The sequence below is a fragment of the Colobus angolensis genome, unplaced genomic scaffold (genome assembly GCF_000951035.1).
Source record: "Colobus angolensis palliatus isolate OR3802 unplaced genomic scaffold, Cang.pa_1.0 Scaffold387, whole genome shotgun sequence".
Taxonomy (NCBI): Eukaryota; Metazoa; Chordata; class Mammalia; order Primates; family Cercopithecidae; genus Colobus; species Colobus angolensis.
This window is the reverse complement of record NW_012117232.1, coordinates 187,545-199,171: the sequence shown is the minus strand read 5'-3', so window position 1 is coordinate 199,171 and position 11,627 is coordinate 187,545. Positions and strand designations below refer to the sequence as shown.

General features: G+C 44.2%; 1 protein-coding gene across 1 annotated transcript in view; it reads left to right on the top strand.

Moving 5' to 3' along the window:
- Positions 1 to 1,026: 1,026 nt before the first annotated feature.
- The window catches only part of ARHGAP17 (Rho GTPase activating protein 17), a 103,121-nt gene continuing 92,520 nt past the window's right edge, over positions 1,027 to 11,627 (top strand). Inside the window, exon 1 of the mRNA XM_011954619.1 lies at positions 1,027 to 1,126. Coding sequence (XP_011810009.1) covers positions 1,077 to 1,126 — 50 coding nt within the window. The 5' untranslated portion in view covers positions 1,027 to 1,076. The remainder of the gene's footprint in view (positions 1,127 to 11,627) is intronic.

The window sequence follows — 11,627 nt, the reverse complement described above, 5'->3', positions numbered from 1 at the left end:
CCGCTTCTGCTGGGGCGGGCCGCCGCCTCCTCCGTCATCCCGCGGGGTCCCCTGCCCATTGTCCCTGCCCCGGGAGCATCGCCCTCGGGGAGTAGACCCGGTCCTTCTTCTCCCTTCCCGGGGGCCGAGCCAGCCCGGATCGCTGCCTTGGGCTCAACAACGGTGACTTCTGTCCGTAACGCTGTGTCGTGCGCTGTGCTATGGGGGGCCGCATTCCCAGGCTTTCCCGGTGCTCCCGCTGTTTGCAGGTCCTTCTCCTGTTAAGTACATGGCGGCAAGAAATGGCTAGGGGAACATGAAAGCCAGTCGGATTTGCTCAGTGAGTTCAGAACGCCCTTTGAGGGAATTCGGAGGTGGTGCTGTCTCAAAACCAGGGCTCCTACGAACTGGTCTCCTGCTACCAGTTCTTGACATTTAGAAATTTGGAATTGGCAGAAAAGGATTATGGAGACGCCTTGCGCCAATTTAAAAAGTCTCACCGTAGGTTGGGAAACAAACACTTCTCTATCTTCCTTTGCTACGGCTGAAGCGCTTAACAAGAAACATTATTGATTATTAAATGGCAGAGTTGGTAGATCAGGTTGTCAGAACAAGAAATGATTTGTGGTTTTTGAGAGTTTCTGGAGGTGACTGTCATGTGCCGTGTTATCTGCGGCTAATTAATTTCAAGGTCTTTCAGGGCAGCTGGCTGTACTGTACCGATTTAGTGTTTATTCAGCAAAGAGATATGAAAGTATGAATTTTTTACAGCTCTTCTTTTGTTTTTCGTTTTTTAACAGTTAAGGGGAGTTTGGTTTGGCTGAAGCACGTGGGACACTTCTTTTTTCTGAGTGTATGAAAATACTTTTACTTCCTCTAGAGTTTTCTAAATTTGCTTTTTACTGTTTCATTTCCTCCATCTTTTTGCTTAGTTTCCTTGTTTAATTTTTTCGATTCCCTACCGTGTTATTGTGGTGAGAATTAACTCTTATTTTCAGGGTTGATCCCTGCCCGTAAAACCCAGACAAACCTACTTTTCTGTTATTTGCAGGAAAGTTAAAGAAATAATGCTGAGAGGAAGGTAAACACGTGTGGTAATGGCGGCTGATGTTTCAAGGAACAATTTACAAGCACATGATACTTTCTTGTGAGTTTCCTACCCTTGTTAGTGTTCTGAGCAAGGTGTATTGTGGAACTAGTATTTAGTAAGTGCTAAGATACGTTTGTCAGATAGTCAGTTTGGCCTGTTTTTACATTGTTCGTGACAGGTAAGGGACTTTCACTCTTTTTATACAAAGTTCTGAGACTTAAATCTTCCAAGCTATTTGGGGTCTCTTTGGCTCCTGGGTCATCTTAGGGGCTTCTCCCTTCACGTTTTTTTTTTTTTTTTTGGAAACAGCGTCTTCCGTTGTCACCCAGGCTGGGGTGCAGTGGTGCGATCTTGGCTCATTATAGCCTTGACTTCCTTGGGCTCAAGCGAACCTCCCGCCTCAGCCACCCATGTAGTTGGAACTACAGGTGGGCACCACCACACCGGCTAATTTTTGTATTTCTTGTAGAGTGGGGTTTTGCCATGTTGCCTAGGGTGGTCTCCAACTCCTGGCCTCAACTGATCTGCCTGCCCCGGCCTCCCAAAGTTCTGGGACTACAAGCCTGAGCCACCTTGCCTGGCCCCTTCACATTTTAAAATTCCGGCCATGCTTGCCTACCTTCAGTTTCCACAGGAGGTCTTGCTTTCTTACGCTACCATCTACTTGAAACTCCTGGAAGCCTCTCCCACCACACCTTTTCTCCAGGCACCTCGTGCTCATTCTTCAGCCTTCTGGGAAAGGTCTCTCTGCCTCTGAAAGGCATTCTATGATGCTTCAGCATAGATTGGATACCTCTCCTGGACGTTCTGGTAATCCCGTGTAGCACTTGTCTTTCTGTGCTGTGACTGCCTTTTGTGTGTGTTCTCCATCAGATTAAACACCTTGAGAGTCCCTGCTGTGTCTCCTTTGATTCCCAGGGTCTGCTGTGGTTCCTATCCCATAGTCAGCGTGCAATAGACATTGTTAATTCCAGTATTTGAGTTCTTACTGGATCGCCCTGGTGGTGTGGGCCCAAGTATGGGAAAACGTGAATTGGATAGAGTAGATGGTGATTCATGCTGGAGCTATAATTCTGGGCCTGACCTTTGACTGTCTTTAAAAATCTTTATTGCTAGATGCCAGTGGAAGCTGAAGCTATTACAGAACTATTAAGGGTGTGGCAATTATGCACCCCAAGTCAGAACATCTGTTTTTGCTGGGAAACCTGTCGCTTATTTGCTGTTGATTTCCTAGGGGTCTGTGTGTGTGTGTGTGTGTGTGTGTGTTTTCTGCTTGAGTAATCAGAAAGGACTCAGGAAGATAAACGAAGGCAGGAGAGTGCCTAGAATTATTTTTGTATGGAAGTAGGTGGTTGGTTGGCCCCAGAATCAGGATTCTGGGTGTTTTTAGGTCAAGATGAAGGCTAGAAAGCAAAGGGGTTTTTTGTTTTTGCCCCTGTGATCTAGGTGGAGAAGGACATTATATATGTGAATATCATGCCCATTGTGTTTTGGTTTATCAATTCGTGGAACTGTAGGTGGTGTCTTACTGTGAGATATTCTCCTCAGAAGGGAGACCTTTGAGTAATTTCACTGTAAGGTTCCGGGGGAGGGACATGTGGAGAATTAGTAATGCCTGGAAGGAATGAGTTCTCATGATGCAATTTGTTTACAGTGGGTGGGTAAGTCTATTTGAGAAGATGGCCTGAAACTCACAGGGGCAAGGCTTATGTGGTGGTCTCATGGTGTGAGTGTCCCAGAGGAGTAGGATGGTTCTTTTAGTCCACCTGCCTTTTGTTGATTCATGCATTCAGCAGACACTTGTTGAGCCTACACTGTGTGCTGTTATCCAAGGTGTTAAAGAATCAAAGGTGAATACAGCATGGTTTCTGCCCTGAGGGAGCTCAGGAGATATGTGGAAGAGATAGGCAAGCAAAAAATAATTATATACATGAGATAAGTGCTTAAGAGGGGTGGCTAATGCACAGAGCAAAACCCAGCTGTTATTGGGTTGAGGGAGGTAACAAAAGGTAACAAAAGCTTCCCAGAGGAGAAAATTTGAGCACCTTTCTCTGCCTTCCTTTTCACCCTTATTTCAAATATCTCTTGTATTGGTTAGGTCTCTTTTGGTTGTAAGAAAACCCAATTCATAGCAAAGACAGGAATTGATTGGCTCGTAAATGGCTCAAAAGTAGTGTGACTGCAGATTTGGCTTCTTCTGGGGGTTCCCCTCTTTTTTTTTTTGAGATGGAGTCTGGCTCTGTCACCTAGGCTGGAGTGAAGTGGCGTGGCTCACTGCAACCTCCACCTCCCAGATTCAAGCAATTCTCCCGTCTCAGCCTCTCAAGTAGCTGGGACTACAGGCCTGTGCCACCAGGACCAGCTGATTTTTGTATGTTCAGTAGAGACGGGGTTTTGCCATGTTGGCCAGGCTTGGCCTCCCAAAGTGCTGGGATTACAGGCACGAGCCACCGCGCCCGGCCTCGGTTCCTCTCTTTAGGTAGGCACTGTGTCCACTGGGAGACTCCCACATCTTCCAGGTCTCAGAGGGAAAGAATACTCATCTCCCAGTCACTGTGGCCCAAGTCCCAGGATTGGCTCTGAATGCTTCTGGGTCACATGCCTTTCCCCAGAAGTGGACTGGAGTCAGTGCACCCAAACCATATGGACTGAGAGTGGATGGTAATGGGTGGTAATTAGGCAAGAGATAAAGGTCATGGTGTGTCTTTTGTAGTCCTGCTAAAAAGAGAGAGGTTTTGTTTCTTGAAAACCCTTAGATGCAGATAATCACAGATGGTGTTTTGGGGGAGATGATGTCTTGAGTAGAGGAAGAAGTACACTGGGATGAAGATCTTGAAGTTACAAACGTGTCAAGGAAAAAAGGAATTTGAGAGGCAACTAGGAGATCATAGTACCGAGGCTCTGATAGGGAGTATCTCCTTGGGTATTTATTTCTTTGGTGACTGAAGTTTCCCCTGGAGGTCTGAATGCTTTCACAGATAGTTGTTTTTTGATAACCCAGGGTTATAAATCCAAATGCCTAGAGGGCAAGGCCAATGAAATGAATCAGTAACTTGGCCATGTGAAGGCCACAGGGGACCTGGAGGTCCGTGTCCCACCAAAGGGGCTGCGTGGGAATGTAGGTCCAGTGTGGACCACCTTTGGAGTTTTTCTGAAATCTGCATTTTAACTAGCTGGCATTTAATCCAAATTAAACTGCAGAGACACTATGTGCAGCTGAACAAAATTCTTCTGTGGATCACCCAACTGCTCGTCTAGAAGGACTCAGAAATTGACAGTCCCTCTTTTTCTTTTTTTTCGCTGTACCTTACCCTGATATTACATTTTCACTTCTTTGGATTTGTTGAAAAACAGCTCAGCCTTTACTGAAATCTCGAAAGGGTCTGATAGTAACAGTCATCAACATTTCTATGGTGGTTTAGTGTATGAAGTGCTGTGCTAAACCACCTGGCTTGGATCTCGGTCTCCTGACAATGATCACTTCTCTCTTACAAAGATGGAAACCTGGCCGGGTGGGGTGGGGTGGCTCACACCTGTAATCCTGACACTTTGAGAGCCCGAGATGGGAGGATCACTTGAGCCCAGGAATTTCAGACCAGCCTGAGCAACATGGTGAAACCTGGTCTCTACAAAAAATACAGAAAACTAGCCAGGAGTGGTGGTGTGTGCCTGTCTCAGCTATTTGGGAGGCTGAGGTGGGACGATCAACTGAGCCTGGGAAGTCGAGGCTGCAGTGAGCTGAGACCACACCACCTCACTGCAGTCTGGGTTACAGAGCAAGACCCTGTCTCAGAAAAAAAAAAAAAAAAACAAAGAGAAAGAAACCTGACTTTCTAAGTTTGGACAGCTACTAAGTAGTGTCTGAGGCATGGCTTCGGTCCAGGGCCTCTGACTCTGGATCCCAAGTGCTTTTGAGTACAGGAACTGGGCTGCCTCTTCACCAGGGAAGGACTAGTGTTTATTAATGTTTATTAAACATCTTCTGTGCTTATGAAGCTGCTGGGCTCGGTGCTTTGCATACATTTATTTCGTTGCATTCTCATCGCAACCCTCTGAGGTGGTGTTACTTTTTTCTGGTTTAATGATGAGGAAGCCAGAGATCAAAGAGGTCATCAAGCTCGCAAGAGACAGAGCCGTGGACCCAAACCCAGGTTTCTGATTCTGCAGCAGCTATAAATTCTGATCACAGAGATCTGTTGACCTCCAGGAGTCCTCCGCTCCTAGGAGGTGTGTAGAATGGATCACTCTCTAGGTCGTTGGATCCACTACCAGCAATGTGAATTCTCACACTGAGTCAAAGTGTGTCTCTACCTGCTGATCCCAGAACAGACCCCTGCTGCCGAATTGAATGAATCTTGTCTCTCTTCCCTGAGTCAGCCCTTCCTGTATTTGATGATCACAAACCTTATCCTTATGTTGCCAGCAGTAACATTCTGCATCCCTCCCCTACTCCACTGTGTCCTTTTCCTCCCACTGATCTTCACTCTGCCTTTCCTTTTACTTTTTCTTTTCTATGATGGAGTCTCACTCAGCCACCCAGATTGGAGTGCAATGGCGCCATCTCGACTCACTGTAACCTACACCTCCTGAGTTCAAGCAATTCTCCTGCCTCAGCCTCTGGAGTAGCTGGGAATACAGGCATGAGCCACCACGCCCGACTAATTTTTGTATTTTTAGTAGAGATGGGGTTTCGCCATGTTGGCCAGGCTGGTGTCAAATCCCTGACCTCAGGTGATCCACCCACCTCGGCCTCCCAAAGTGCTGGCATTACAGGCGTGAGCCACTGCGCCTGCCCACTCTGCCTTTTCTAGGGGAACTCTGAACGATGTTTCTGAGAATGGATAGGTAATGTGTGCTTTGCTTCAATCTGAGTGGATTCCGTCAATCTCTGCATAGAGCACAGTGGAAAGAGGTCCTCTGTTGTTGCAGCAGCTTCTCAATCTCATCTTTCATGGCTTTATTATGTAGTTTACGTGCTAAGAAATCCAGAAGTATTTGTAGGTGAGTGAAAATCCATTCTTCACTGGGGAAAAAAATGAACCCTAAAACCATAAAAATGAACCGGTAGGAAATTTTCATCTATAAATTTGAACCATAAAAAGATGTATTCATTTAGCATCATCTTTTATATGTGCAAGTGTCATGTTACTCTATTATGGAATTGCCTTTGTAGCAGAGTGGACGAGACAAAACCTTCCAAGTCTGACATTATGGTCTAAGGTGCTGCAGACAGTACATACACTGGGCATTTTTGTCAGAGCACAGGATGTTTCACCTTTATCGTTCTATTTCAGTTTCTCAAGTGTAGGTAGATGCTGTAGTAACAATTAGTGAAGTACAAATCCATGTAAACAATGTTAAACTCTCATCTGTTTGCTGTGTTTGTGTTTTTTTTTTTTTTTTGAGACAGAGACTCTCTCTGTCGCCCAGGCTGGAGTGCAGTGACGCGATCTCAGCTCACTGCAAGCTCCGCCTCCCGGGTTCACGCCATTCTCCTGCCTCAGCTTCCCGAGTAGCTGGGACCACAGGCACCCGCCACCTCGCCCGGCTAATTTTTTGTATTTTTAGTAAAGACGGGGTTTCACCGTGTTAGCCAGGATGGTCTGGATCTCCTGACCTCATGATCTGCCCACCTCGGCCTCCCAAAGTGTTGGGATTACAGACGTGAGCCACCACACCTGGCCTGTGTTTGTATTTTCTTAAAGGTAGGGATTAAAAGTGTAATAGGCCCACAGTCCCTTATCTGGAATCATTGGGCCAGATGAGTTTTAGAATTCAGAATTTTTCAGAGTTTTCTAAAAGTAATAATGCACATATACCGTTGTCATATAATACTTCCAGTGGGATCTGGGACAAAACCCCGTAACCAAACATTATTATTAGTATAGAAAAATATATATACATATATTACCACTGAATGGATATGCATAAAGATTATATGTAGTTTAATATTAGTTCAGGTCAACTTTGGTTGCCAAATAAGTTACAAAAAAAGACTTGTTTTTTTAGAACTTTTTGGATTACAAAATGGTGATAGGGATTGTGGACTTGTCTTACTTTTAGTTATGTACCTGTTGAGAGTCTGGTAAATTTTTTTTACTGTAAATAATATTTCCCGTATTCCCAAAGGTTGGAAACCACAATCATATAAGCAGGGGTCACAAACCCAAGTGCCAGGATGGGTAAAATAAATAAGTGAAATGGGAGGCGGGTATAGGACAGTAGGGAATGGGGGGACTGCAGTGAACTGGTGAGTGCATGTTCATTCAAAGGGGAGACCTGCTCTTCAATTCTAGCCACTTGTTGCCATAGTGAATGTGGGAGTAGTGAAGCTGCATCTTCCATTTTTAATGATACTCCAGAATGCTAATTTTCATGTGAAGTTTCTTGATATTTAAATGTTGGCAACTAAAAAGAAAAAAACCCACTGTTGGCGAGAGAAAACATCTGCAAGCATTATCTGGCTGTGGGCTGCCTGCTTTCATTTATAGTTTAGAGACTAATGCTTGTGGTATGAAAAGTTGTCAGTGAGCTGGGCACAGTGATCCATGCTTGTAATCTCAGCATTTTGGGAGGCTGAGGTGGGAGGATCACTTGAGATCAGGAGTTTGAGACCAGCCTGAGCAACATAGCAAGAACCTGTCTCTACACACACAAAAAAATTTAGCCAGTCATGATAGCATGTGTGTGTAGTCCCCAGCTACTTGGGAGGCTCAGGTGGGAGGATTGCTTGAGCCTGGGAGGTCGAGGCTGCAGTCAACTGATCCTGCCCCTGTGCTCCAGCCTGGGTGATGGAGTGAGACCCTCTCTAAATAAATAAGTTATCAGTGGCATTTGTAATGAACTACTTTCTTGAGATGTGGATGGGTACATTTGCTTTATAATAATAAACACTTTACATACACTTTACAAACACTTTTCATTACACTTTACATACACGCTATATGTGTTTTGTACATAAAATATTTCATAATAAAAATCTACAGAAGTTGATAGGCACTTTACTTTAGAATTGCCTTATTTTCTAGCCATTACGAAATTTTCATCTATAAATTTGAAACTTTAAACTTATTTATCTTGGAAAAGGGACTGAAAGCCCCACTTCAAAAATAGGAGCCCTCTTTTTAAAAAGTAGGAGTTCCAGGAGGTTAGATTGTAATGTTCATTCGTTTCCAGGGCCGTAGTGATCTGAAGTGACATTGGGTATCCACTGTTATATTGGGACAGGGAAATGTCCTTGGTCTCCTTTCTTCTCAGACCATTCCCCTGGGTGATCTTAGCCCTATAGGTTTTTTTTTTTTTTTTTTTTGAGACGGAGTCTCGCTCTCGCCCAGGCTGGAGGGCAGTGGCGTCATCTCAGCTCACTGCAAGCTCCGCCTCCTGGGTTCAGGCCATTCTCCTGCCTCAGCCTCCTGAGTAGCTGGGACTACAGGCACTAATTTTTTATATTTTTAGTAGAGACGGGGTTTCAACGTGGTCTCCATCTCCTGACCTCATGATTCACCTGCCTCGGCCTCCCAGAGTGCTGGGATTACAGGCGTGAGCCACCGCCCCCGGCCATCTCATGGTGACAGTTTTATGCCTCCAGCCCTGGGGTCTCTTTATTCCTAGAATGATGCTGCCATCTCTCTCGAACATCTCGGCTGATATGGCCTGCTAAAATTGAACCCATAAACTTCTTCCTCAAATTGCCTTCAATTCCCTCTATCTTCTAGTCCATGAGTCACCAGACTTTGGCCTGCAGGGTAAATCCAGCCCACCACCTGCTTTGTGAAAAAGTTTACTAGAACACAGCCACTCACTACAGTGGCAGGGTTGAATAGTTGCAATAGTGACCATAAGGCCTGCAAGGCCTATGGTATTTATCCTCTGGCACTTCATAAGAAGCATGTGACCCCTGCCCTAGGGCATTAAATGCCCTCACACCCTCCTTAGTCACCTGTCAGTCCCATTTTTTCTTCTCCATCATCTCAGTCAGGTGATGAGACTGGAAATTCTGCCCTTTGATTATCTTTTTTTTTTGAGACAGAGTCCCTCTCTGTCACCCAGTCTGGAGTGCAGTGGCATGATCTTGGCTCACTGCAACCTCTGCCTCCCGGGTTCACAACATTCTCCTGCCTCAGCCTCCTGGGAAGCTGGGACTACAAGCACCCACCACTGCGCCTGGCTAATTTTTTTTGTATTTTTAATAAAGACAGGGTTTCACCTTGTTAGCCAGGATGGTCTGTATCTCCTGACCTTGTGATCCACCTGTCTTGGCCTCCCAAAGTGCTGGGATTACAGGTGTGAGCCGCCACGCCCGGCCTGAAGTACTTTTTCATGATGAATTCTCTAGAAGTTAGACTCACTACATTTATAGGAAAATAATATTTATATCATGACAGTATTGCCAAGTTGTCTACTAAGATGATAATGCCATCATTTAGTTTGTAGTGCAGAAAGCAATGTTGCGCGCAATAATGTGTGTCATTATGCATGACATGATGAATATCACATTTCACCATCACCTTAGTTGCATTAGATATTGTCTTTAAAAAATTTGTTATTTATCGAAATTTTTTCCACTAAGGTCAAAATGAATGTGTTCTTACATTTGTATTGGTTTATATGAGTTTTCTGTGTGTGTCATTTGTTTAACTGTCATGGAATTAACATTTAGTCATTAGTTTCATTGCTCAGTTACCAATTTGGTTCAACAAATATCTCTTAACCTGTCAGATGATAGGGGCTGGAGTTAACAATATAATTGATCCCTGGGGACTTGAATGTGGAGCCAGAGCTACAAACAGATAATCTGAATGTAACCAGTTTTATCTGTTCTAGCAGATCTTAGGTGTGGTTAATGAAATCTTATTGCCATTCTTTGATGTATTTATGTACTGTAATATAAACAAGTTAGCATTCTTGTTCTTAGATAAGTTCCTTAACACATACAGTGATGAAACCTTGCGCATTAATGGCTAGGTACAGATTTAATACAAGTTTCAGAAGATAAAGCCGATTCTATAAAACATCTAAGATTTCTGTAAGAAACTGTCTTTTAAATAGGGAGAGCCTATTATTTACAGCAAATAAAATAATAGGCATGTTTGATATAAAAACAGTATTCAGGCTGGGTGTGGTAGCTCATGCCTGTAATCCCAGCACTTGGGGAGGCCAAGGCAGGTGGATCACCTGAGGTCAGGAGTTCGAGACCAGCCTGACCAATATGGTAAAACCCCATCTCTACTAAAAATACGAAAATTAGCTGGGCATGGTGGCAGGCGCCTGTAATCCGAGGTACTCAGGAGGCTGAGGCAGGAGAATTGCTTGAACCCTGGAGGCGGAGGTTGCAGTGAGTCGAGATTGCACCACTGCACTCCAGTCTGGGCAACAGAGTGAGACTCTGTCTCAAAAACAAACGATATTCAGTTCATTTCAGCCATACATCTTGTGAGACTGTGTTTCCTCTATGTTAATTACAGCTTATTGATTATTTGCATTGGCTACTTCCCTTTGATCATCCTAAGATGTTTCTCCCTTCCTCTCCTTTCCCCCAGCTCTTCTTTTTGGACGTCTTCCTTATCAGAGATACCTTTTGGTTTAGTAGTCAATTTGATCTCTTCTTTAATGTTTCATTAGCATTTCTTCTGTAGTTAACTCAGTGTTCTTCCACATGGTTGGGCCAAATTTATACTTCTTAAAGAGTTTAAATCGTAAATCATGGACCGAGTAAACAGGTACTTAAATGAATATAAATCTTAAATAAATGTACAGAAATTATTAAAAGCACCCATCAGCTGTTACCTGTCAGTGTGAATATATATAAATCAAGCAGCTCGGATATCACGTGGTCATTGGATACTTTCACATGCCTGGGCTGGAGTGGCCATTTGAAACCATGGCCAGCTGTACTTTGGGGAAATACACCGAAGTGTTTCTGCTTCACCAGATACAGTGAGTGCTTGGATGGAGGGAGTGTGGGCACAGGCACAAAGCGGGGGAGTCTCTGAGATGTTCCTGGGAGTTCAGTGAGGACTCTGCTGGGCATGTAACATGTGAGCAATCGTTTTTAAAATTTTTTTTTCATAGAGGCAGAGTCTTGCTTTGTTACCCAGGCTGGTCTCCAACTCCTGGCTTCAAACAACCCTCCCATCTTGGCCTCCCAAAGTGGTGGGATTACAGATGTGAGCCGCTGTGCCTGGCCTTGAGCGATCTTAATAACTGACAGGTGATAGAGAATTCCAAAGTAGAGATAGTCCTAGGGGAAACCTAACACTTGAAGAGTTTATCCTTTAACTTAATTTTTTTTGTTTATAAATTTGGAAAAAGACAACCATTATGTGATTCTTAGCAGGGGAACAATTCTCTCCGCTCTTTTATTTTCAAATCACTTGGGTAGTGAATGGTATTTTCAGATCCATTTGTTAAGTATTTGTGGTATTTAAATTCACAGCCCCTGGTTGCATTTCCATCCAATGGAAGGTGTAAGTTGATTCTTCAAAGCTTTTTTTTTTTTTTGAGATGGATTCTTGCTCTGTCACCCAGGCTGGAGTGCAATGGCACAATCTCAGCTCTC